At 39.6% G+C, this 22,312-nt stretch overlaps 1 protein-coding gene and 1 long non-coding RNA gene across 3 annotated transcripts in view; both read left to right on the plus strand.

Annotated features, from left to right (window-relative positions):
* The first annotated feature begins 4,277 nt into the window (after positions 1-4,277).
* LOC148187759 (uncharacterized) lies at positions 4,278-6,334 on the plus strand. Its single transcript, XR_015778521.1, has 3 exons — positions 4,278-4,365; positions 4,449-4,604; positions 5,414-6,334. It is a non-coding gene; the product is annotated as an uncharacterized LOC148187759 (long non-coding RNA).
* A 375-nt stretch (positions 6,335-6,709) lies between these two features.
* prkg2l (protein kinase cGMP-dependent 2, like) overlaps positions 6,710-22,312 on the plus strand; it is an 81,139-nt gene continuing 65,536 nt past the window's right edge. Inside the window, exons 1-3 of one of the 2 annotated variants that reach the window (XM_088086809.1) lie at positions 6,710-8,897; positions 9,135-9,331; positions 14,661-15,023. In XM_088086809.1, the coding sequence (XP_087942935.1) occupies positions 9,234-9,331; positions 14,661-15,023 (461 nt within the window). In that variant the 5' untranslated portion in view covers positions 6,710-8,897; positions 9,135-9,233. Of the gene's footprint in view, positions 8,898-8,920; positions 9,332-14,660; positions 15,024-22,312 lie in introns of those variants that run through there. The other variant, XM_042501930.2, reaches the window with a different exon arrangement.

A 22,312-nucleotide genomic window follows, 5' to 3' on the forward strand; every position in this document is an offset into this window, starting at 1 on the left:
TTGTTATACAATGAAAACAAAGCAGGAATCGCTACAATTTTGTGCATGAATTTGGGTAACGGAATATAAGTTTTACGTGAGTATATAAGAATATACTGTAAATTTTGATTAATCTGCAACAGGTTGTGAACCAGAAATGTGTTGTTTTTAGCCTCACTGAATCAAAAAAAGGCATTATTTGACTTATTTTACATGCAAATACACGTATACTTTTTGGTTATGTATCACAGCTGTGCAGCATGTGGTTGGTGTGCCAGACCGGTTAAAGCCATACTGGACACCGTGTATTTTTTACTTCACTTGATGAGGTCTTTAGGTATCCCATAATGTACTCAGATATAAAATTGTGCTTTTTTGTTTCAGTTATTATTATCTCATTATTATTAATCCAATTCAATAACCCCAGAATTGCGGTTGCTGAGAAAGGTCAACTTGATGTTGCCGGCTTGTGCGTGTCTGCTTGCATCTGAAAGTTTAGTTCAGTCTAATTCTCTCAACCCTCCCTAACTGCCACATTATCCAAGACTAATACAACCTTTGTTTGTAAAATGTAAATGAAAACAGATTGCAGTGATCTGCAAATACTTTTTGACCTATATTCATAAGAATTCAGTACAACTATGATATATACTTAATGAGTGATAAACTTTGATGTTTTTTTCTTTTTTTCTCTTTTTGTAAATATACACTGATTCTGAATTTGACATTAATTTTTGAAACTGAGAATTCTTTCACATTTTTGCTTGATATGGCTGCAGTTGCTCAACATTCCAAGGTCTCCATTGTTGTGTCATGTCATCAGGATGTGCTGCCATGTGGAATGGGAGGAAGGTCTGGACTGCATGCAGTTTAGTCAAGTAGCTGCACTCTTTTACTATGAAGCCACACCATTTGAACACATGTAGAATGTGTCTCATTGTCTGTCTGGAACAAGCAGGGACATCCCTGAAAAAGATGTCATCTAGATGGCAGCATATATTGCCCCAAAACCTGTATTTAAGTTTTTAGCATTCATGGTGACTTTGCATGGTAGAGTCTCAACTTGTAGATGCAGCGATGAACTGTGTTTACTGACAATGGTTTTCGAAAGTCTCCCAGAGCATATGTAGTCATATCCTTTATACAATCATTTTGGTTTTTGATGCACTACCGCCTGGGGGGTCAAAGGTCGAGGCCATTTAATCTTGGTTTTTCAGTCTTGCCCTGTAAGTGCAGTGATTTCTTCAGATTCTCTGAATCTTTTGATGATATTGTGAATTGTAGATAGTGAGATCCTTAAATTCTTTGCATCGGTGCATTGAGAAATGTCCTTAACTGCTGAAATGTTTGTTCATGTAGTTATTCACAAAGTGAAGATCCATTCTTGAGAATAGTTGAGCCTTTTGAGGATGCCCCTTTTAATACATATTGATGATATCATCTGTTCACAATTAACCTGTAGAATGTATAAACAGGGGTTTTTGGAGGATTCCACAACTTTCCCAGTCTTTGTTTTGCTCCTGTCCCAACTTTTTTGTAATGTGTTCCAGACATCAAATACAGAATTGTGTATATGTCACAAAAAACAATACAGTTTATTGGTCTGAATGTTAAATATCTTGTATTTAGAGTTCATTCAACTGAATATAGGTCAAAAGGATTTGCAAATCATTGCATTCTGTTTCTATTTATGCTTAACATAACATCGCAACTTTTGGAAATGGGTTTGTAGGATTCAATTGTATGTTACCTCCTGCAGCTGCTGTGCTAAGTATAAACACCAGAAAATCATCTAATAATAGCCCCAGTTTTAGCCTCTTACACAGAGCTGCTGCTTATATGAGAATTAGCAAGTCTGATGAGTGCTGGAGGAAAAATGTGCACATGAACAAGATGTATGTCTCTGTAGTGGCAGAAAAAACAACACGAGAGCTGAACAGAGCTTAGAAATTTTGGTCTGAGGAACAGTAATGGGAGCCATGATGAACAGCATCACTACATTTACTGCATTACATGTACTTGTAAAAAATTTTGTTTTGCGAAATGCCTGTTATTTCTTACTCAAGTACATGTGTGGTAAAAAATATATATACTTCTACTGTGTTAAACTGGGCTATAAACTTCTAACTACTATTACTGCTACATTTAGTTGACTTGATATAGTTAAGTGACAGTACTTCTATTTCAGTACCATTTTTGCTCACTGTATCCACCACTGTGTTGACCCTGGCGAGCAGCTCTACTGTGAGAAGTTTTGCATGTCCAGTGTGGGGGAGTGTCAGCACACAGCTACTTTACTACCTGTGATGTCTTAAAAAAGACCATAAATGTGCTTGTGGGGACTGTCAAGACTCTGCCACACTCCCTGTCTTTCACGGAAAGTCTAACAACAGCAACACTGGTTCAAACAGAACTTGAGAGTGCATTTACCTTTGATCCTGTCTACAATGATCTGATTGGTCAATTGCCGCTCCTAGCCAGGACAAAACACCTGACCATTTGAATCACTGAACAAATCAGACATGTGGACAGTGACTCAGGTCTGGTATGATGGCCATTTCTTTCTTTGCTGGAACACCTCAGAGAGCATAATTGTGCTAGTACTATCACCGCTGTGATATTGCAACTTATCTTTAGTTTGTAGTCGCTTAGTGTCTTTAGATAAGCAGGCTACTTGCACTGGCTGAACAAATGTGTCACCAGTGAAACCATTGTTTTCCAATGGAACCACTTTGTTCCTGTTTTGACGTTGGTAGATGTGTTAGGAACAGAGGGATGATGGCAGATTAAGATAAAAGGTTAATATACTGGTATTTAATTACAATAAACTTTATAATTCAAGGTTGCTTCATTGTGACATACTAATGACTGAACGCATGCACAGCGCTGCATAAGCAGCCAGGTGAATCTCTCAAATGAGTTCAATGTTGTTTTCTATGCTAATAAATAGGCTTAAGGCTAGCTAGCTAGGTAGTGAGAGCATTGCTTGAATCCATTTTGTTCCATCAGTCACATTCGATTATCTGGTTGCACATGTAGCTCCGCTCAACAGCTGCACACTGTTTGTCACAGCGCGCTTTGCCAAATCGTTTTTGCAGTGGCTGTGTAACAATGTGGCCTTCTGTGATTGAGGCCTTATGTCACATTTCCACCACATGACTCAACTGGACTTGACTCATCAGTTTGGTACCAGGTCCTTTTCTCATGTTTTGTTTGTTTGTTTTTGTGTATCTGTGCATTCTTACTTTTGCAGGCTGCCTTTTTTTAAAAAATCTGGGTCACAAAAAAATGCAGTTGCTGTTGATGTAGCCTGGAGAATGGTGAGTTTATGCAGGATGTCCCCTGTGGCATATGTGTAGATTCTCTCTGGCCAAGCAGTGATCCACATTGTTGAGTCCACATATAGGCTCAGCAACTTCAAGCAAAGCAGTACCAAAAAAAAAATACTGAGTAGTATCCACAACTTTTTCTACTGGGAAAACAAAAAGCATTGAGTTGATGCACTCATTCCTTGCTGTTCTCTTTAAGTGAAGCATAAACACATTCTTTACTTTCACTGTTTTTATTTTAATCTGGAATTAAGTAGACGAAACAAATTGTTCATAAACAGAGTTCACCTACTTTATTTTGATGGAAGTAGAAATCTTGATGTATGATTAATTTCATTTTGAATGTCAGATTCAAACAGTGTCTCAGAATGAATAAGGGCATTATACAGAATTTGCATGCTAATTTTTTGCATCTCTTTTCCTATGTTGGTGATTGAACAGTAGATACACCATACATTTAATGTTTTTTAGGGTTTTTTTTACACATTCAAAAGAAATCTGCCAGCTGAGGAAGCTTTGTGCAGACTTTCCTGCTACAACAACACTGAACAGAGATGTATATGTTTGTTTTCCAGGACTCAATGTGACTTCCAGCTGAGGTATTCACATGCTGAGCTGCTGTTGGTTTTGTGCAGTGTCAGAACTGAATGTTTATGACGCATTGATATTGTTTTTGTTTCCCAAAAGGATTTATGTGTACTTTTTATAATCCAAACAATGGCAGCTGTTGTCACTGATTGCCAAACAGACATTAGTGCAAGTCAACTTTTTGAGCAATTTGTCAATCACTCAGAATAAAGAAACCTATTTTCAGTGGAATTGGGTCTCTGTGTGTTCATCTTTTGTAGTCGGATTGTATCTTTTTGTAGCAGGATGAAGTGCTCTCCCATGGGTGAGTGTGCTGCGTTGCTCTCCCCTGCCTTATTAGCCAATCCGCACCTGAGGGCACCTTATTTAGGTAGGCAGTATCCATCTCGTCTTCCTCTTGCTCTTTGGCTCTGAGGCCCGCCCACTTCCAGGTCGCCCCACTTCCTCCTCTTCGCCATCGCCTGTGCAGGTAATGTAGCGGTAGCTGCCTGGTTTTGTTGTTGTTTGCGGTGGATTTTGCGGTTGTCACGGTTATGATTTGTCTGTGTACAGACGTCCGACGGGCGGACGCTGCGTCTATGGGGCTGGCTCGCCCGTAATCTGCCATTCAACGCGCTATTGGTCAGCCACGTTTTGCCACTGCCGCTGGGAGACCTGAAGTGCTCCGACCCTCTCCAGTGTGTGTGCGTCATCGACGCTGCCTGATCGGTATGTGGGGCCCATGTTGCCCAGCCTCTCCGCCTCAGCATTAATTCTTTTAATATTAATCTAGTCTATTTGATATTTTCATTGTAGATGTTAACTGATGTGCGGTGTGACGCTGTTTGGAAGACCCGCTGCTGCTTTGCTGCATGTTTTGCTTAGTGTGCTGCTCGCATCACTCCTGTGCTGGCTTTATTCTGCTGGGCTTTGCTCGTGCTCGCTGTAGGCCTACGGCTTGGCCGGACGGGATGTTCTGTGCCCACCGACAGAACTTCTTCACCCCTATTTAGTTAGCTCCTTCTTTCTTTACCCCGATACTGCATGCGTTGGTTTTGATTTCTTTATGATGCTGGGTTAATTTTTGTTGTTTTGGTTTTGTTTACTAAACTAAAAAGAAAATAAGATCTGATTAATTAATTACCTTTGATTGAATGTAGCTCTTTGTTGTTTGTTCTCTTAAATTGGGATTACTTTGTGATTTGTTTGGTCAAGGTGCCTGAGTTTTGTAAACTCCGGTAGCTGGACTTTCATCATTTGATTTATTTTGTGTATAATTATTATTTCTAGTAAATCATTTGCTTTTCTTTTGCTTATGCACTTTTGTCAGCTCATTGTGTTAATCATGAAATTGAGTTATTTTTGGCAGCTACAGTGACTATTTTGCTAAGTTGGTTAATTTGTAACCTTGGTTTGCTGCCTATCCTTAAGCCTCATTTATTTATTTGGTTATTTTGTTTATTGGGTTGTTTTTGTTTGCTTTGCTTGATTGTTTTGCGTTATTCCTTTCGTTAATACTGTTTCCTGTGGTTTTTCAGGTGCTGGACGCTTACGGTGGAGGTCCCGGTGTCCTGGTGGTGGGGTTCCCTTTTTTTGTGTGTGTGTGTGTGCTGTGCGACCCCTCCTCATTTACTTGGTTTTGGTGTTTGAGTGACACGAGCAAGTGGGGTGCTCTTCTCCCTGGGTTCCTTCACCTCCCCGCTATATGTCGGTTTTATGAAAATTGGTAATAAAAAAAATATATATTTTTTTAACTGGAACTACATCTCCTGCTCCTTAAGTAGAATGAACGTGAGTGCCTTGGTATTGGTTCCAATAAGGTAAAACAAAACTATTTCCTTGGGTGAAATTCCCAAGGTGGCGTTGTCTGGTTTGGTTGGTCTTTCCCTAATACTCAAACCTCCCACTCGTATGCTGATCGCCACAATCTGTTATTGGCTACATATTTATTTTCCTCATGCGGTGCCAATGGTTTTAAAATTCTCTCCCTCTACACATCTGAACATGGCCAGAGGCTGCTCTATTATTCGAAAAGATCTGCTGAGAATTTACTACGGCTCTCTTAATTTCTGTGTAAAGTAAACTGTACTGTTAATATCATCCCCTCTCTCAACAATTCCAGGATGAGCCGCTCTGGTTAGTGTCCATCCTCTCATTATCTCTTTAGTTGAGCTGTTAGAATTATGGCTTTACTTTCTGCGCTCTCTTCATCAGACACTGCAGCCATTACTGGGCTGCCAAACAAAGAGCATCTCAGTGCTCCTGTGCAATCTGTCAGCAGTGGATGAAGCACCTGCAAGCCATATTCCAGTGAAAATACAGATCTCTCAACAGAAAATGATTTTGGTAGAAGTTAAAGTCAACTGTTAGATTACTTGAATGAAACTTGTGTATCTGATATATACTATACTTATGTATCAGAAGTAATTTTCTGATATTGAATGTACTTAAGCATTGAAAGTAAAATACAAGTAAATGCTACCAGCAACATTTTCCCTTTCTGGGAATGGTGCCCCACGAGGTGATTTGATGTAAATTAAGTCACATTATTTAACATAATTAGTAATTATTTTTAATAATCATTAATTATTTCTGATATATATATATATATATATATATATATATATATATATATATATATATATATATATATATATATATATATATATATATATATATATATATATATATATATATATATATATATATATATATATATATATAATATACCAACCAAATGTGTGAATAATTTGCTGCTGTCTTTTTGATACACAAGCTATATAACATCATATTTGAAAAACAGCTAAACTTGGTTGTATGTCTTTAAAGTCTGGGATTTTAAAGGAAATAAGTAGTAAATACATTGTGACATTAAATTGGCCCCTTGTGGCCCCCTGTGCAGATGAGCCTCACTGCAAATACAGATCAATTCACATCTTAAGGCAGTTGGTGATAACAGAAGCACAGTTATCAGCAGTGTCACATTCAGACTTTTTAGCGCTGAGGCATTGAATTTTTTTTTTTTTTGCCCTCCACTTTAAATCATGTCATTTTTTTTTAACAGTGTGGAGGAGTGTTTGAAAGCACCAACAGCACCACAGTAGGGGAGCTTAAATTCTAAATACAGTTTTCCTTTGTCATGTTCAAATTTCTGAAGTTTTGAGTAATATGTCTGCACTTCATCAGACGGGACTTGCAGCTCAGTTCTGAAAATTATTTTTCTCTCTAATTGTTCTGCTTATAGTGTGTTCTTGGTGCAAAGGCAGCAATTTACACTTTGACACATCCGTTGCAGTCAGAACCCAAAAGATAGTTGCACTAAGCTTCAAAACTCTATGGGCATGGTTGTGCTGTGATACCATCAGCACAATATCTTTAGTGAATCAGACTTTGAGAACAGGCAGTCGGCTCTTGCAAGTAATGTGCAATTCACTGAGCAAACATACCTTTCAGTAACAGTGCAGCCTTGATATTAGCTTCACTTATTTGACACATCACAGATGGGCCATGTTGCTGTAGTCACACATTTATGCACAGTAACCATGCAAAAAGATGAACTTTTTAGAGGTCACGTAATAGTTGACATATTTGCTCAGTTGTCCCAAACATCTATAACTTCTGTGGTATTTCATGTAAACACACACAGAAGATAGCCTTGCTTGCATTCAAGTTTGCTGACTACCAGTTTAATTCTTCATTGCCATTGTGAGGGCATTGTTTTGTTTGTTCAATAAGAGTTCTTATACATGTATGTGTTCCTTTTGGCCAAAGATAGCAACTGACACAAGTGGTGAAGGTGGTGTGAAGGTTCCTCGTGATGCAGTCTGCATTTCTTTTTAATGCCCAATGTTTACTTAGAGCACTAGAGGAGCAACCCGCCACAAAAAATTCACCAGTTGTTTTCAATTAAGGGTCCACCAGGTTAGTCAGTGAGACTGCTGTTTAGCCAACATCCCCAGATTACTCTTGTTTGAATAGCTTATGACCTCTCTTTGCATGATTTAAAAACCATATCACAAAGAGAGCAGAACCAGAGATTTGCAATGATCAGTGGTGGAAGAAGTATTAAGATGCATTACTCAAGTACAAGTACCAACAGAGCACTGTACTTTAATACAAGTAAAGGTCCTGCAGAGAAAAAATATTAAGAGGACATAAGTGTTACCAGCTGAGATGTATTTAAAGTATTGCAGTGAGGTAGTGGTTTGGACCCTCTGACTGATATATTATTAAGTATGACATCAAAACAGTCAGTTTAGTTTAGTGGTTCCCACAAAAAGGTTGGGGCCCTCCCAATGGTACATCTTTCAAGTTGTCAGATGATTTATGTGAGAGGAAAGAAAACAAAATGAGAGTTCTGGTGTACAAATCTTTAACTTAACATACATTGTAAAATAGGTTGGTTGTATTTTAGGTTCATATAAGTATATTGGACCAAGCAGCTGTTAACTAATTGGTTCTTGTTGTTCATGTGCACTAAAAGTCACCAGAATGAAGGAAAAGTCTTTAAACTAACATTTTCCTTGTCTGGCCTGACAGGGCCCATATATTGATTGTTTGAAAGTATGTTTCCAACTTCAAATTGATGAATACTTTATGCAAAAATAGAATTAAAAAATGTTTAATTTCTAAAAACATCAAATCAAATTGAGAGCATAATTAAGTTGAATTCCTCTATCTGTGCATACCTCTCTCTGAGTCACAGATGCAGGTGTTGAAGGAAAACATTTATCCAATGACTCTACAAACTGGAATAAAATTGCTCTCTCACCTTCTCAACATGCCTGACATCACAAGGCCACCAGGGGTTGCCAGATACTACCACTTCATCAGCACATCCATCTCTAAGGGACACAATTGGAAATGGTAAACAGCCTCCAGCCTCACAGTTTAGCTGAGAATCATTGTGATAGTGGACGGCGACCACATAAGATGCAAGTGAATTACAGAAGGAGCATCAAACAGTGATCATACAGTCAGAGCATCAGGATTATCATTTTCAACATATTCTTCATTCACACTGTAAGTAAAGACTGCAACTTGTTCTCTTGCTTAACAAATAGACTGTAGGAACAATGTGGAGGCTTCATAGTACAAACACTTAATCTGAGATTTGCTTAAGGATAATTGGCACGGGTGAATGCTTTAACAAGATAATGATGAATTTTCATTTTGTACAGAGAGTCAAAATTGATTACTGACACATTTTAATCAGAACAATCATTCATCAGCCATTTTTATTTCTGTTGAACATTGTAGCATTAAAGAAAAGAGACTTCAAAGAAGCACCTTTCCTCTCAGAGAGTCCTCACAGTGAGACTGAGTGCCTTTCCTATTGTGCTCAGCCAATGCCTGGCCATGGGCAATGGTTCGATAAAAAACCCACGGGCTGAGGAGAACAGCTGCCTGGCCTCCATCCACGCATGCTCTCCTGGCCTGGACACAGACATCCTCAGGTTAGACCCAAACCTCATGAATAAATGTGTTCTCATCAGAAAAAACAGTAAGCATTTATTTATGCTGTAAAATTACCTGGTATGAACTAGAGACCTAGGTGGTAACAAATAACCTTATGAGGAATATACATAAAGACCTGGTGGAAAAAAGTTATTCTTTAGTAAATACATGGAAACCTAACAAAAAATAGATGGTAAGGACATGGAGGTATCAGTGTCATTACAAGAAACACCTAGTGAGTACATGGAAATGTTCTGGCAAAGTATGTGGTAAAAATATGGTTATTAACCCTTTGAAACCTGGATTGACTTCTGCTTTCTTGTACTGCTTACAGATGTATTCAAACCTTCTTCAAAAATATGTTAAAAGGCATCAGCAAATATTAGCTTACGATGACAAGAGAATGGAGGGAGACAAAAACAGAGGTAGAATCTTTAGATAACGATCAATAACTAGGGAGAATATAAAGAAAACTATTTATATGTCAAACAAAACCCATGTTGTAAACCATGCCAGAGAATTTAGGTGAAGCTGCCTGTTAATCCCAGCCTGTTCTCATTCCAAAGTTGTCAAATACCTACACTTTTGCAGTAATTTCAGTATAAGATCCCAACCCCAAAAGCCAACTTTTGTGGCCACCAGACAGCGTCAGTTGACAGGGCAGCAACTGGTTGCGGAGTTATGATAAGCCACAGGGCAGCGCCTGCAGCAGCAGCTGATGGGCATCCATTAATAATGCAGTTATTTGGAAAAATGTTACTTCTGTGGGCAGGCAGTGGATAGATCTGACAAACCCCCGACTTTAATCCAGGAGGTCGATGTCCGCTTCCTATCTAAATGTGATGTTTGCTTTCTACACCTATCCATGAGCCCTTTTTGCCTACACCTAAAAAATGTGCTTTAGTTCACGTTCCAGCATTGGTTGCCGTGTGCTTTTGTTGTCTAACATAACTGTATGCTTTTGTTGCATAATCCTACCATGTGCTTTTGTTGACATCCTGACGTTAATATCAGTAGCCCGGAACAACAGCAGTGGAAGCAGAAGCGTGAGCGTAATATGTAGACATATGTGAATGTGTTGTCAATCCAGTGGGGGCAGCCAATGGATGCTAGCCTAAACAGATACAGCAATATGTAGATGTAAGGCCAGGTCAAGCTGCTGAGTTTGTTCTTTGCAAGGGTTAGTATAGCATTCAAAGGCAGATTAATGCTAGGGTCAGAATTACAGAATAATCTCACAGGGTTTAGTGATTTAATCACAGCACAGTCTAATCAAATCAAATCAAATCTAATCAAAATTTATTTATAGAGCACTTTTCATACATTTGATGTAGCACAAGTGCTTCACAAGTTAAAAATATAGAACAACATCTAAAAATATAAACCAACCCTTCCTTCCCGGGCCCTCCCACTCCCCACCCCCCACCCCCTACAACACATACAGAAAGACGACATTAAAAAGGCATAGAACAGAATGGCTTTGGATAAGAAACATGGCTGAGCACAGAGGACTAAAATGAGGAAACGCCATCATGGAGGGCCGTTTGGACCTGGAGCTGATCAAAGCTCACAAGACATCGCTATAGAAATCACCCTGCCCCAGATAGACGGGGGAGTCCACGCCAAAACCATGAAGCTGTGGCCAGGACCCCCCCCCCCATCCAGCCAAGACAGGGCGACCCCCACGATGATGCCCCCACAGCCAGAGCCAATCACAGCCCCCGGTACTAAGAGCCCTCCGTGAGGAAACACCAGAGCTGAAGTAAAGAACTAAAAACAGAATAAATAAACAATAAAGTAGGTAAGACTAAAAAGTTAAGAACATACAGAAACATACAGTTTAACAACCTAAGAATCTTAATAATATAAATAAATAAATATAAAATATAAATAAATTAATAAACTGGTAGATTAATAGAATAAATAAATAAAAATAAGAAAGATTACCTGAAAGCTGGACTAAAAATTTGGGTCTTGAGCCTGCGTTTATAAATATGAACACTTTCTGCAGCCCTCAGGTCCTCCGGCAGGCTGTTCCACAGACGGGGGCTGTAATACTGAAACGATGTCTCACCGTGGGTTTGTGTTCTAACCTTAGGAAAATTAAAAGGCTGGTACCGGGGCCACTCGGGGTCTACGAGGGTTCATATGATAAAAGCAAGTCTGATAAATAAGAAGGCCCAAGACCATTAAGACTTTTATAAACCAATAAAAGTACCTTAAAATCAATCCTGAAACACACATTGAGCCAATGCAGAGATTTTAAAACAGGCGTAATGTGTGCTCTCTTTCTGGTCCTCGCCAGCACACGTGCTGCTAAATTCTGGATTAGTTGTAGGTGAGTAATGTTCTTTTTAGGAAGACCAGAAAGTAGAGCATTGCAGTAGTCAATACGACTAGAGATAAAAGCATGCATTAGCGTCTCTGTGTTTGCTTAGGAGAGAAAGGAGCAGACTCTAGCAATAGTTTTGAGATGGTAAAATGCCATTTTTGTTATGTTTTCAATGTGTTGAATAAAACCAAGCTCAGAGTCAAAGGTGACGCCCAAGTTTTTTACTTGTTGTGATGGGTTTAAAAACAATGTCTGTAGTTTTTTTTTTATAAGATTCTCTTTCTGAGTTTCAGGACTGATAATTAAAACTTCAGTTTTGTCCTGGTTGAGCCGCAAGAAGTTCTTTGCCATCCAGGACCTGATGTTTAAAATGCAGTTAAAAAGGGCATCGAGCGGTCCTGGGTCATCAGGAGACACAGAGATATATAGCTGTGTATCATCAGCATAACTGTGAAAGTTGATGCCGTGCCTCCTGATGATGTTCCCAAGTGGGAGCATGTAGAGATTAAAAAGTATGGGGCCCAAAATTGAGCCTTGGGGCACACCACAGTTTGTTTTATAGTTCTGCGAGGAACAGGAATCCATACTTACTAAAACTTCTGACTAAACCAGTTAAAAACAGTACCAGAGAGGCCGACCAGGTTGTGGAGTCTGTTTAAAAGAATTTGGTGATCTACTGTATCAAAAGCAGCACTTAGATCCAGTAGCACCAGGACAAAAGGTTTCTTCATGTTCATGTTACACCTGAGATCATTTATGATCTTTAACAGGGCTGTCTCTGTTCTGTGGTTCGTCCTAAAACCAGATTGATATTTTTCTAGAATATTGTATTTATTTAAAAATCATTTAGCTGAGTAAAAACAAGTTTTTCTAAAATTTTGCTTAAAAACAGTAAGTTGAATACTGGTCTGTAGTTATCAAGAATGTTAGCATCTAATTTGCTGTTCTTCAGAAAAGGCTTGACCACTGCAGTCTTAAAGGCAATAGGGAAGACACCCATGTCAACACAGCAATTCATGATGTTTAAAAGTTCGTCCTCGAAGAATCCATAAAATGTTTTAAAAAGTGAACTGGGAATGTGATATCAAAAGCAGTTTGTAAGATATACTTGAGAGAAAACTCTACCAAGCATTTTAGCATCAACAAGGACAAAACTCTCCAGTGTTTCCTCAGATAAAAGCAAAGATTCAGGTGTGTTAAAAAAACATATTCTGATATGGTAATAAAACTGATCTAATTTTATCAATTTTACCTCACAAAAGGTGTCTTTTGACATAATGCTGGACTTATTAAAATCAGGTGATTGATGGTAGAAAAGAGGATTTTTGGGTTGTGTTTATGGTCTGTGATGAGTTTAGCTGAGTTGAGTTAGTTGAGTTTAGAGAAGTGAGCCTTTCTGGAATTTTTGACTGCATTATTGTAAATTTTTAGTTGCTCACGGAGGATTTGGTAATTTATTGTCAGGTTGTTTTTTCTCCATTTCCTTTCTGCTTTCCTACAGTGTCTTTTTAATTGTTTTATTTTTTCATTTCTCCATGGGGGTATAGGATTTCTTTTCACCTTCCTCATTTTCAGTGGGGCGACGGAATCTCAACATTCTCAAATTCTCAACAAATTCTCAACGATAAAATCACACAAGGAAGGTAAAATGTCAACAGGGCTTTCACCTAAAAAAAATTGCAGCCACTTCAGAAGTAAGATAGTGTTTCCTCACAGTTTGCCCCGAAGCTTCCTACTGAATAAAACGATAAAACAAGTGATGTTAAAAAGGACACAGAAATGGTCAGACAATGCCAAGTCAACAGAGGACACACAGTGGTGGACAGGCCGGAGGTTATGACAAGATCCAGAGCGTGTCGTCTGTTGTGAGTGGGTGCAGTGAAGCATTGAATAAAATTCATGCAGTTAAGCAGGTTTAAAAACTCTGAGGTGGTGGGGTCTGATTGATTATCAATGTGTAAGTTAAAATCACTAGAGATAATAATTTTATTGTAAGAGGTGTGGATAATTGGAAGTTAATCTGAGAATTCGTTAATAAAATTAGCACAGTGTTTGGGTGGTCTGTAAATTGTCAAACATAAAATGGGAGGGCTGCTAAAAACAAAGGCATGGTATTCAAAGGTGGTGACACTGTCAAATGACAGTTCCTTAAAAACAAACCTGTCTGAGTAGATGGAGGCAGTGCCGCCACCTTTTTTGCCGCTCCTCGAGGAAAAAGTGAACTTAAAATTTGGTGGGGAAGCTTCAATGAGGGCAGCTGGTGCATCTGTGCCCGGCAATGTCTCAGTTAAAAACAAACAGTCATTCTTATGATCTAAAATCAGTTCATTTATAAGAAAAGTTGACAGTGGACATTCGTTCAGTAGTGTCATGTTGAGGCTCACAGCAGTCGATGGTTGTCTGTGGTTTTATTGTCTTTAAATTGTTGGCACTGGCTCCACCAGTGTGATTGCTATGATGGCTGTTTGTGGTTACAACAGTAGGAATGTTAAAAGTGTTCGGAGAGTGAGTGTAGGTGTGACTGGTGGGGCTGTGACCCACTACCCTCTATTTGGATCCTATGTGGCTGGGAGTCAGTCATATGATGAGGTGGATGATGGTGAAGATGATCTGGGGTAAACTGCAGCCTGTTAAGTGTACGTGTGGTGAACAATGGTGTAATTAATGTTTAATTAAGAGTTTAATGACAGGTGAGACATAGTTTAAAATGAGAAAAGGGTTTCCGATGCTGACTCAACTTTAAAATTATTTCACCATGTGTATTGTTAAGTAATTAATGCTATAGTTAGATAGTTGTTTAAAAGGTTACAGAGTAATGTTCCCACCTAAACCTTCCCAATGATTTATTGATCAGTCCAAAATGTTTAAGGTTATGCTCAACATTTTTATCACTAGATGTTGTTTGCATTATGTCTTGTAATGAAAATTCAATTTAGTTTGTTTTTGTAAGGCTGCCTTTATGTGTATTAAATGTTTGAACCATTACTGATCTTCAGGTTGCGGATAACCCATCTAGAGGCAGAGTTGGCACGTCGGGATCAAGAGTTTCAAGTCCAGGAGCTTCATTTACACCATCTCCAAAGGGAACTGGAGGCCAAGATCTCCCAGGTCAACAAGCTCCAGGATGCCATTGGCTACAACAACAGCCTGGGCTCTTCGCCTGCTCTTTCCCATCATAACCACCAACGCTTCAGTGCCATCAACCAGGGTCCAAACCGCTTCCACAAGGTGGCTCTTGAGGTTCACCGCAGGCTGAGAGCAAAAGATGGAGTCTCTGCTGAGCCCACCTCAGAAACCTTCTGTGGAGGGTTCAGAGCAACACAAGTCTCTACTGCACAGGCCATCCGCAAAGACTCAGAGTAAGTAAAAGGGACGCTCTACACCATAGCCAACAGTCACCACATTAGACTATAGTGACTCCTTTTGACAATGGTGATAAGCATTACACATGATGAAGTTAGGCCCACAGTGCATGCTGGTTTGTACATGTACATTATGCAGGGATCAGACCTATCAAAATTGTGAGATATTAAGCTATAATTACAAAATAAGGCCTAAACGTTTCTTTTAGTGATTTCCTCTGTCTAGCCTGTCTTTGAGTGTTTTTGTACATAAGCAATCAGGAAGCAGGTTTCCAGGAACCAATTTCAGTGTTCCTCCTCACAACACCAACAGTCAGTGTTTCTGTACATAATCAGAGTTTTATTAATTAAAGTGACGCTGGAACAATTTATGGTCACTGAGCTGTGAAGGCAGGCATTATCTTTGAGTGTGAGGAGCTGACCTGTGTGCAGAGGGTAATATCACACCCACAGGTGTGGTTAATATGGAATAATGCTACTGCCTTGCTGACAATGTAACCCAATGCCTATCCTTGAGAGTGATGGGTCGATAGGGAGGCTCCATGTTGTCCTTTCTGGCTGTGCCCTTCTGGGCCTCATGGGTCAAGACTTGGCCAACAGGCACAGGGTTTGGCTCCATGCAGACACCCCAGTTTCTGTATTTAAGGCTATGAGGTTCTGTAGATCCTCTCTGGAGCTTTTCTTTCTCTCTCTTTCTCATCGGGCTGCCTAAGAGGGCAGGCTCTGTGCGCTGGACTCAACTTACATCTGACCAGTCGACTGCGGTCACTCACCTTGCTTATTGTCACTCCTGCATTCTATTACAGTTGTAACTGTTGTAGGTGAGTCTCATTATTTTTTTCCCCCCAGACACCACCTTACAGTGAAGATGAGGTTTATGAAAATGTACAACATATAACTTGAGAGTTATATAAAGTGATAAAAGATAGTGAAATAAAGGGATGTAAAAATACTACATTACAAGTAAAAGTTCTAAAATTAACATTAGCAGCAAACTGTACTTAACGCTCAAGTATTAAGTAAAAATACAGTTTTTTTTAGCTCTAATAAAATGACATAATATTAAAACAGGGGTGTGTATGCAGAATGTTACTGTTGATAATACTGCTAATATTAACTGTCTATTACACAATGCATTCTTTTATAACATCAAAAGCTGAATAGGTTATAAACCACTAGTTCAATGGTAATCTTATCAAACTGTTGTATTTTAAAATCTTGTTTTGTCATCCATTGTGTTGTAGTGGACTGCCTTGGCATGGTCTTTACATTTTCCCTCTGGGAAACTCCAGAGCACTTTTCCCTGTAAAAATGGGGGACGCATCAAGAGAAACTGTTTTCTGAACCCAGAGGAGTTAGCAGAGGTTTCTAAATTAACTTTGTTGAGACTCCCCAGTTGACATCTGCAAACAGGTTCTGCTTTTAAGCCACAAAAAGTGCCAGCCTTTGAAACTTCCCTGCTCAAGATGCCATGAGAGATAACAGTTTTGTAGGGTCTCTTCCAGTTCACACCAGGGTGTTAAGACATCCAAATGAATTCCTGAGGTCATTCGGACCTACATAAGTAGTGTAGGTCCAAGTTCATCTCTGTGTTTTAATAAGTAAGTAGAACCAACTCCCATGTCTTTATTATTTAATTTGAGGGAGTTAGGTAAAATCATATTTTATTCCTTCTCTGTGATGGAGCCATACTGCTATCTAGTGGCCTTAGTTATGCGTAATTTCGTACTCAACTTTATAGTTCTATTGTTTTTTGCATTTATTGTATAATGTTAAACGGTAATCCCATATCTAAGTAATTACTAAGTCCTTTATAGTCCACTGGACAACATTATGTTATGTGTGATTACTTAATAAGGTCAAACCAAGGATCTTCAAAGCTGTGGTTTACATTCATAGTTGACTTTAGGTCTCCTAGCATGTGTTTGTAATTACTGCAATAGGACCATCGTGGTGATGAGATACGTAACTTTATATGTAACGGGTCAAATTGAGTAATTCATCACAAAGTAGCTATGAGAAATAAATGTCTCCTAAATCACGTTAGGTCCTCTAAAACTAAATGCCAGTTGTGAGGTCGCTTGGTGTGAAGGTTCACTACCCTGCCTCCCATTCGCACTCCAAAATTCATAGATTAAAACTTAGTGAGCTCTCAGCTCAGCGCTTCTTTCTACCTTCCCTTTCACCGCGGCACTTCTCGTGTATCCTCGCTCACACCTTTTTCTTTTTCTTCAATTTTACAAGAGGAGCCGCAACTGCTCATCAGAGCTTTGCTGAACTTTAACTTTTGAAGCCATTTTAAATCTCTATGACTCTGTTCTTTATACCAGTTTTTGCTCAGTAAAGACACTGTTGCATTTTGTTTTAAGTAAACGCAAAATAATAATTTAAAGTGAGTTTGTCAGACCAATGGGACTGCTTTTGATTATTATCCGCCGAATCAATTAAAACATGGACACCAAGGCCACCAAGGCCAGTTGGTGTCCAGGGCAGGTAGAGTCGGTGTGCGGCTCCACCTGCCCTGCCACCACCGCCTTTCAGCGGGTCACCTCGTTTGGAAGATGCGCAGCAGCTCTCCACTGGAGTGAAGCGACAACCTGGACCTCCCTGGAGAAGTCTAATCAAGTCGGCAAAAGTAGATGGAATAACATCATGTAGTGATCAGAGTAGATGTTTTATAGCTAAGCTTTAATGACAAATTTTCTAAATTCTAATTTATCGCGCACTTCCACACTTTAGACGGGCACATATTTCTACCCACAATCATCCATAATTAATCATTTACATCACCTGGACATACATCACTTAGGTTCCCTTTCATTTGTTCAGTTTCATTTAAATGTCATATTACTTCCTCTATATACTCACCATTTTATTTTAAGTCGTTGTCTGTGGATATAATTTCAAAAGAGAAACAAGATCAATGTATATGGGATAAACTTCAGATTGTGAGACTGATTAAAGTGATGACATGTTTTGAAACTGTTATAATTTAAAATTTTATTTTCTCCTAAATGGAGAATGGTGCCCCTTTTACTTTAACGAGTGCAAAATCCAAATTCTAACATAGTTATTAATAACCATTACAGTGTCAAATCTTAATCTGAAAAGTAACTAAAGCTGTCAAATATATGTAGGGGGGAAGAAAGTGTGCCCTTTGCAATAGTGCCCATTTCATCATTCTAGACACCTGTCATAGGGTATGGGTATAAAAGCTATGTATACTACAACTAAGCTGCTACTCTGCAAAGGTTTTCATATCAGAATTTGTTCCTCAGACATGGGGGATTACAAAAATCATTACTCGATTTTTCCACCTCAAGGTGATACCAATAAGTGATCTTTTGGGATCTGACCCATGGACTATCATACAATGAATTGTTCCTTTTCAGGATGGTGCTATTTGTCAATCCTCAGTGATGACAAGGACTGATCGTACTTCAAGGTGTTTCTTCAATAAATGCCCTAGGCATTGTCCGAGTCAAGAAATCAACCAAGAAACATATAAAGGAAATCTATAAGAGTTTGTGGTAGCCTTGCACATCTTCCCTGATGGGAAATGTAAACTCCTCCTCTATCCAGATAATGTATCTATAATTCAACTTGCCAAAAAAATTAGTCTCTCAAAGGAAGCTGTAAATCGCGAAAGGGTCAATACTCAAGATGTTAAAGCGAAAGCAGCTATCAAAGTGATAGCTGAAATCGAGAGTCAAGATGTTTCTCATCACAGAGAGTTCAGCAGCTTTTGCAATCATTTGGCCATTTATGAGTATGTCCAGTGACATGTGGGTAGACCAAGCCTTCCAAGAACATTGTTCTGCCATTTAGTGCCGAGTCAGTGACGGGGAATGTGAACTGATGCAGATCTTCAACCGACTTTGTCACAATGTGTCCTATTCACAGATGGAAGACATCAACACTGCCCTTTGTCTCCTAAACTTCCATCATCAGGGAGTGACAATGACATTGTGTGGTTTGTAACAAGCCATTAGCCTTGGTGGCTTCAATTGAAGCTGAGGCTTCTCCACGGTAAGGGAAGGGCACAGTTGTGGTGGCAACTGACTCTTCCAACAGGAAAGATTGTGGACCATGCACTGAACACCTGAATAGGGGAGCGAGTCCTCTGTGGAGCATCCCAGGAAAACATCACCTATTTTATCTGGTTGTCCAACAGTGGCCGAAGTTAGGGAACAGTTGGAGCCCAAGTTGGAGCCCAAGTTGGAGCCCAAGCTAGCATAAAGTGAGTGGCAGGTTCAGCATCTGACAAAGAAATTCCATATTTTTCCACAGCCCTTTTGAGAAGATGTGGAAGTTTCTGGTGTTAGGGATCCCTTGTTTCATTGGGATTAGTCAGGACCAGAGGCTGGTCAAATGTGTCTACGTCTTCCCAATTCGATCTCTAATGAGCCACATGACGTTCCTGCAGTTCCATGTCGTGAGCCGACTGCCCACTCACCCCAGCACGAAAGTTGAGAGTGATGGGGAAAGTTGGCGTGGGGCAGGGGTTGCCAGCGGCGACATGGAGGCTCCCTCGTCACCCGTCATGTTCCAACCACTTGTGGGCTTGTCAGCAGTAGAAGAAGGATTTGGAACCTGGCTAAACAAATCCACCCAATGATATTTCATTCTTAGTGGGAGTTTTGGGTAGAGTAGAAGAAGGCCAACAGCAAAACAACCACCCTCTCAAACAGATATTCACTGAAACAAATAATGTAAGCTTAATAAATAAAGTAAAACAGGATGACCGGAAAGGATAGCTAGGGTCATTTCAGATTGACCTGATGGGAGTGAATTTGGCAGTTGTTTGATAATGTGCATTTGATTATTTCAACACAGAGGAATGTAAACTGAGACAAAAGATATTTTGGCCTACATTGCAACTCAGTCTGCGTTACATTTAATGGCGAGTGAGCATCAAGAAGGGCTCCCAAGCACCTGAATATTTCTTTGCAAAACCACCAATGATGATTGTTGCGGTGTCAAAAAATGACTGAGACTTTAGAAAACCATCACTAGTAACAGAACTACAAAGTCGTCAACAAGTTCTTCAGATGTTAAAAAAAAAATCCTGTCCCATTTTCATGTAAAAAGGTTAGCCAATTGTAATCAGCCTAAACAGAATATCATTAGTAGGTCAACCTGAGAGCTCTAGGAAGCTTTTGTAATAAACCCCACATCTGAAAAGCTATATTAGCATGGCAGGATAATGGAAAGACATAGAGGAAAACAAGAGGACAGTGTATCTTAATGCAGGATCTGGGTCATTGTGGGCATCAATTACACAACCTACACTGGCTCTCTTGTCCACTGCGCTTCTTTTCAATGGATCCACTACCACATCATTTGTGTGATGTGGTAATGAGGTATGCACACAAACGCTGCTCAGGGAAATCTGCTGAATAAATTGAAACAGCTGACAATGATGCTTGGACCTAGGATTCATATCTGAAAGATTCTTTTGCTTAAACAACCAGCCTTGTTATAGCATAATAGTATTTGTGCACTACTGATGTGAACATTTGTTAATAACAATAAGACAAATTCAATCAGGAAAGACTCAATTAGAGGGAAAAGTACATTGATTTATGTGCATACGTAAGAATGAGACATGTGAATTGTCTTTTGGCAATTTAACCCCTTTGTGATGTCATACATTGAAGGAGGGTGGTGAAGTCGAATAGGGAACTCCCCAATAGAACCTAGATGCTGCTGGTGATTGTGTTGGTGATGAGAAGAGGGTGCTAATGATCTGGATGTGATGAGTGAGCTTTTGATGAGCTCCTCCTGCCTTGTGGATACGATGACTGGAGGTCAGTGGGGTGGAGGAGGGTGTGACCATTCCATCTAAAATGACAGCTGACAGCAGCAGAGAGGAGAACAGATATGAAGTTTTACAAGGGTTACATGATTGGCTTATAAAGATTGTGGCAAAATTTGATGAGTTAACTGAAAAAGCTGATTGGGACTGTGATAGAGAAATGTGAAAGAATGAATGAGCTTGAGCTGACCTTCATGTTTTGTTGCTAGTTTAAGCAGTGGTGCAGTCTAGTTTATTGTTGTGGTTATACTCTGATTTTTCCCCCTCCAACCTTGGACAAACTCATCCTGGAGCGACAGTTGTCCCAAAGCAATCCCCCAGAAGCACCAACACAATCATTAACGCATACAGTATGCATCCATAATTGGTAATAACTTAATAATCCATAATAACATAATTGAGCATTGTGAAGGCGTGTATGTGTTATCAATGTTAATTTATTATAAGTCAGGTCAAGTCAATTTGTTTTTATAAAGTCCATTATCACAAAACACAATTAGCCTCAGAGGGCTTTACAGCATACAACATCCCTCTGTCCTTAGACCCTCACATCGCCTATGGAAAAACTCCCCCAAAAAAAACCTTTAACGGGGGGAAAAAATGGAAGAAATCTCAGCAAGAGTGGCTGAGGAGGGATTCTTCTTCCAGGCTGGACAGACGTGCAATAGATGTCATAAATAATAATTAAATTACAATAATGTCAAAAAAGAAAGAGAAAGACAGAGGGGAAGAGAGAGGGGGAGCGATGCAACAGCTATAATGGTAACAGTAGCATGTCATATTACAATAGTGCTAGGTGTAAAATTACTAAATGCAGTCTATGATAGCATGTGATGTTACGTGCAAATATGCAAATATTGTGTGTGTTGATAAAAGTCCCACGCGTAAATTGATAGTGGAGGCATGACACAAAATAATGACAGTAGAAGTTCGCATCAAACAGGATCATGGCTTCAACACAGGCACAGCTTCAGACGGGACCACAGCAACAGCAAAACCAAGATCACGATGAAGGAGAGCCGGAGATACAGTATCAGTGCAGCCACAGCACGAGCATGACCAAAGGCAGGATCACAGCATCAGCAATCCCATCACCATGATCAGGCGTAGCCAAGATTGCAGCTAGGATCCATGAAAACTAGGAAGCAAGGGAGCACAAATCCTCAGGAGATGCAATGGAGTTAGCGTAATGCAGTAAACAGATATGAGTGTTTGCAGATGAATAGAAGTAGAAAGTCCCCTGGCAGATAAAACCTATGTCAGCCTAACTAGGGGCTGGTCCAGACAACCTGAGCCAGCCCTTATTATACGCTTTATCAAAGAGGAAGGTCCTAAGTCTACCCTTAAAAGTGAAGACGGTGTCTGCCTCCCGGACCGAAACTGGAGCGTGGTAACTGAAGGCTCTGGCTCCCATCCTACTTTTGGAGACTTTGGGAACCACAAGTAACCCTGCGCTTTCTGAGTGCAG

Source organism: Plectropomus leopardus, chromosome 13 (genome assembly GCF_026936395.1).
Source record: "Plectropomus leopardus strain MGB_pleo_1.0 chromosome 13, ASM2693639v1, whole genome shotgun sequence".
Lineage (NCBI taxonomy): Eukaryota > Metazoa > Chordata > Actinopteri > Perciformes > Serranidae > Plectropomus > Plectropomus leopardus.